This window comes from Megalops cyprinoides, chromosome 9, assembly GCF_013368585.1.
Source record: "Megalops cyprinoides isolate fMegCyp1 chromosome 9, fMegCyp1.pri, whole genome shotgun sequence".
Classification (NCBI taxonomy): domain Eukaryota; kingdom Metazoa; phylum Chordata; class Actinopteri; order Elopiformes; family Megalopidae; genus Megalops; species Megalops cyprinoides.
This window is the reverse complement of record NC_050591.1, coordinates 23,282,790-23,287,998: the sequence shown is the minus strand read 5'-3', so window position 1 is coordinate 23,287,998 and position 5,209 is coordinate 23,282,790. Positions and strand designations below refer to the sequence as shown.

The 5,209-nt window shown below is 44.9% G+C and overlaps 1 protein-coding gene across 1 annotated transcript; it reads right to left on the bottom strand.

Moving 5' to 3' along the window:
- Window positions 1–3,281: 3,281 nt before the first annotated feature.
- On the bottom strand, window positions 3,282–4,993 carry sst1.2 (somatostatin 1, tandem duplicate 2). Its single transcript, XM_036537175.1, has 2 exons — window positions 4,853–4,993; window positions 3,282–3,544 (listed from the first exon to the last, which is right to left on the bottom strand). The coding sequence occupies exons 1-2, from the start codon at window positions 4,991–4,993 to the stop codon at window positions 3,335–3,337; spliced, it is 351 nt and encodes a 116-aa protein (XP_036393068.1). The 3' UTR covers window positions 3,282–3,334.
- Between the last annotated feature and the right edge of the window lie 216 nt (window positions 4,994–5,209).

The following is a 5,209-nucleotide window of genomic DNA, read 5'->3' as shown; positions in this document are numbered from 1 at the left end:
AGTACCTCAAAACAATTATATCTTATAGCTATATCTAGCTTATTTTTACATGCATTTTATAAACATACATTTTTGAAGCTATGGCCTAATTGTAAGGAAGCAGACAGTCCATTTTCAAAAGTCAATTTTCAAGAAGAACATTCCTTCATGTTTAAAAATGTAGAAAATCACAGGATAGAGTAATAGATAAGAAGAAGATAAGAGAATCCCCATTACCACCTACAGCTGAAAGAAAATCTGTATAGTTACACAAACACGGATAATGACATTATCAGCAGCATGGTGTTGCTTGCTGAATTCTGGCACGTGACACGCCGAAGACATCTGAAGCCTTCCTTCAGCTACGTACACTGGTCAAAAAGAGTGCAGTCTGGCATCTCCACTGGTATGACTACTGAAGCCAAGTTTGGAATGAAAGCAGTTTCTATCATTTAAAGTAACCCACAGAGATAAAAAACCAAATAAAATGCAAGAGTTGGGCTCCTGGCAAGTCTTTATATTTTCAATTTGCACTAATTTGATTGATCTTAGATTGTTTCATTTAGTCAAACTTGTTTCATTTAGCCCGGCCAGACAAATAAATGCGTTAAATAAATAAATAAATAAATAAATAAATGTATTCTCATTTTAACTGTGCCTCACACAATTTAAAAGGAACCACCTAATTAGATTAAATCTTACTCATGTGCATTACAAGTTGCAAGGAAATAACCACAGTAATTGAACTGTGAATTTGCTTGTGTATCAGAGGCTTTATATCCGTAGGGTGTATGTGCATGCATGCATGAATGTGTGCATTAGTGTGTGTGTGTGTGTGTGTGCGTGTGTATGTGTGGGAATATGTGACTTCGTTTAGGTGGGAAGGTTGTTGGGATGGATTGACCATGCTTATGTCCTTATCTCCAGTTGCTCCTGGCTGTTACTGGTCAGATGGTCCTGTGTTTTAAACTCTGACACATTGTTCCCATCAAAACAGCTGTCCTTATCTCAGCCTGCCACTCTGGCATCTTACGTCAGACACACACACACACACACACACACACACACACACACTTGCTGTCTTCCTCCCGCTCTTTCATCTTTCATCTCTCTCTCTCTCTCCCACTCTTACTAACACACACCCATAAGGGTTTTCCCTCCAGGAATGAAAGAGTTACTGTTGCTTTGTAAGTGCTTTGTCCTTAATGTTCAGGAAAGGATTTAGGAAAGGAAAATTTAGAACAATTATTTTTGGTTATTACACAACTTCATAAGTAGGGTGGTTACTCACATAGAAAAATGCATGTGTTTGTGTACTGCATGGGAGAATCGCTATAACTATTTAGAATTTGTGAAATTTAGATGAAATTCTCCACACATATACAAATACACACACACACACACACACACACATTTGCATATGTGATATGAGCAGAGTGATGATGGATCAGGGTTGCTTGTGTGATGGATGGGCTGTGACAAACCATAAGGAAATGTCAAATTTACTATAATTTCAACCTGTCAGAGATAGTTTCCATCCTTGAGGACTTTGTGATTGGACTGATTGAAATAACCTGAACAAGACTGTGTGTGTGTGTGTGTGTGTGTGTGTGTGTGTGTGTGTGTGCACGAGTATGTATGGACCTGTGTGTGTCAGTGAAGGGATGTAGTGCTGGAAAGCTGCTGGATAGATACAGAGAAACAGAAAGCCCCTGTGTGAGAACACAGTTCAATGGGTCTCTCTGAGGGGCAGTTGCAAGGGTGCAGATCTTGTCATGCTCAATGTAGCAGCAGACTATACATTTAAGGTTTTTTTGTAACCTTCTTGAGAGATTTTTACAAACTGAATTTCCATGTTAAACCCACCACAGCTAAATACAAATTTTAAGAGAATACAGGCATCTGTGACTGAGAGCATCTATTCCACCAAAGCTATTATTGTGTCTTTCTCAGGATTTGACATTGTATGGAGAAGTCTCTGATTTCATCTTTATGGATCTTTCCCCCATGTGGTCAAGTCTACGCAGAACTCCTTTTGACCATGCGGTTAGATCTATGTAGACCTTCTGTGTGGAAATGCCTTCCCTGAGACCCTTGGGTGCACAGCCAGGCTGCAAGTCTGTGAGTGACAGGCGACTGAGCAGTAAGAGGAATGTTATTATAGTGCAGCGATTACATTCCCTAATATAATGGGCCACATAATGAGCCTGACATATGAGTGAGGGAGATAATGTTATATTGTCTCTACACACATACACACACACGGACACTCTGTCTCTTTTCCCTCTCTCTCATGCACACACACACGCCCACAGATACTCCTTTCATTGTGTTTTACACACACACTCACACACGCACGTACATGCTCACACACACACACACACACACGAGCACACGCACACACACACAAACGCACACAAACACACACACACACACACACACACACACACACACACACACGCACACAAACACACACACGCACACAAACACACACACGCACACACACACACACACACAAACACACACACACACACGCATCCTCTTACACACATGGGCAGAGGATGCGCAAACAGTCTGAGAATAGGTTTTTACGCCTGACAAAGCTGCTTTTCAAGCTTGATAATGAAACCGCTCAGATGTGTGTAAATGTTGACACTGTTTCAAAAGCATAATTAAATAACAATTACTGCTGACTAAATGCTTTTCCACGTTGTCTGTTGAACCACGGGGGAGAAAACACGTAAAAAGGTGTCCCTGTTTTCTTAGGCAGTGACACTCTAATGAAAAACGCATCAGACAGCCCATTAGCCCTCTCTCAGAAGCTCACTTAGTCAGCCCAGAACACGAGCAGGAGCTGCCTCTAATTCTCCTCCGCTCCCTCTTCCATCCATTACAGCTGGGAACAGATTGTTTTTTCCCTTCCTCATCACTCCTAATTGTGTCATCACGGAGCGCTCTCTCCTGCTGTTAAAGAGTGCCCGGCAAAAGTGTCCCAGTTGACCGCGAATTTGACGTAATCATTTCGCTATGACACACGGAGGTTCATAATTCCTAGGCGTGGTCATGTGGACTTCCTTCCTCTGACCCCCCCCCCCCCCCCAACCCTCCCCTCGATCCCCCCCAGCCATCTGTAGTGTGTATCAGTCTGCCTGTGTGTATAATATGTGTATCACTCTTATCTGAAAACCAAAAAGCACCTAGGCACTGAGCCCTTTTTCATCAAATGAAGCTTTTCTCTTTATTTTCATTGATTAGTCAGGTACAGAGTTCTCTCAATCTCATTAATCAGGCACGTGGTGTGGAGCAATGGTTGCTGCTGGGGTGCGGTGGCAGGTTTGGAGTAGGAGGGGGGCGCTCAGCAGGAAGTGAACCCCTTCCAGTAGAAGTTTTTACAGCCGGCTTTGCGTTCGCGCGGCGGCAGGTTGTTTGGGTTGTCCACAGAGCGCTCCAGCTCCACGCGCACGTCCTCGCTCTCGTCCGTCGTCGACACCTGGCCCTCCACGGCCTCGCCCTCGGGCGGTGCCAGCTGTGACAGGAGATCCTCCACCTCGCGCTTACTCCAGTCCTGCGCAAAACACAGTCACAAGGCTGCTTCAACAGTGCTGTACGTACGTCTGCTAATGCAGACTGCATTTTTTTATTGTCTTTCTTTCCTTCACCCCAGATTGTTTTTTTTTTCCTGGAATCACCAATATCCTGCTCAGCTTACCACTACTCCTCCAGCACCCCAATTAGATAGTGTGCGCACTCCTCCGATGCACAGAAAATGCGACCCCAATGGCTATCCCTCACTCCATAAACTGCACCGCACAACAGGACAACCGCTAGCATGGATTGAAAGAGTGGCGCAATACTTACTCAGATCATTCAGAACTCATAGATTCCTGGCAAATTGGTAGGAGGCAGAAATGCAACAGAGAGCCAAGGAACCCGGACCAGTTTAAACCCACCACACCCTGGTAAGGTGAAGTCAAATTTGACCGTCCACTGCGGCCTCTGAGTCATGGATAGGCAATGGCATAGCTAATGCTCAGCCTGGTGATGTCAGGGCTGTTGGGCTCAGTCCGCTCTCAGAATGAGCGCCTTTGCAAGCTGAACCCCTCGGGAATTCATTTAATATGAAAAATATAGACAAATTATTAGCAAAAAGCAATCAGAAGAGTCACTGATGGAGAATGGTAAGAGCAGATACAGAGGCAGTCTGGTTTATGTAGCCTGGGGTATGCAGATCCTGTGAACAAAAGACCCCTCAGCCCTCATATCAACTTTCTGCTCAAATTTTTGTGGAAGCATCAGAGTTACAGCAGCTTAATATTGATATTGCCAGGTATAAATGTCAGCTTGGTACTGCAGTTCACTGGCTTTTATTCAAATAACACGAAGGCCATATGCAGGGAGCATCAGGGCCAGTTTGTGCCCCTATCAATGTGATCCAGTAATGGCTGACAGACATCAGGAAAAGCAAAGTATCTCTACATCTGGTGTTTTAGTGCATTAGACTGTTTTAGAATGTGTGCCAACAGGAGGAGAACACTAGCATGTACTGTCTTCACATTTCTTGTTTTTGTGGCGGCATCTTTGGTTTATTGGATTACAGCCCTCGCTAAAGTCTCCTGTAAGGCAGTGTGATTATGGTATCACATCAGCTCATTTCAAAATATCCTAACAAGAGCAGCTGCAGGCCAATTGTGACAAAGAAGAGATGGTTTATTTCAGCTTTTTCAGGCCAAATTCTCTGAGATGCTAAATTTGCTTTCATTCTGCAGCTTATTCCCAATCCTAATACATTTCAAAAGAAGCACAGCTGTATAGACTGCGTGCTTCACCATATGGATATACACCATGCCTGTGTTGCCATGGTGATGTAGCCTACCTGTGTACCCATGGCAGCGGCGCGGGCTCTCTGGAGGACTCGCCGGTAGCGCAGATCTGGCTGTGAGGCGGCGCTCAAGCTGCAGAGGGTCAGGGCCAATCCCAGGAGGGCCAGGGTGCTGGAGACTCGTAGGGTTTGCATGCTGCTTGGAGAGCCGGGCTGGACTGGACTGGACTGCGTCACCGTGGAGAGTGATGCTTGGGATGGGACCCCCATGCTCTTTTTAAAGTCCCCGTCCTCTCATCACAGCATACCTGAGGGCCTGGCTCCGCCCCTGTATCCACGGTAATGATGGCATTCCAGGTACAAAACCACTCAGAGCTACCTGTGCGTGGTCATTTAGTCACAAAGGCAAAG

What these genes read in the sequence shown, in the direction of transcription:
- sst1.2 (XM_036537175.1), bottom strand. Translation starts at nt 4,993, where the DNA reads ATGCAAACCCTACGAGTCTCCAGCACCCTGGCCCTCCTGGGATTGGCC. An exon ending in CCGCTGCCATGGGTACACAG is followed by an intron (nt 3,545 to 4,852) that starts GTAGGCTACATC and finishes TGTTTTGCGCAG; the next exon opens with GACTGGAGTAAGCGCGAGGT.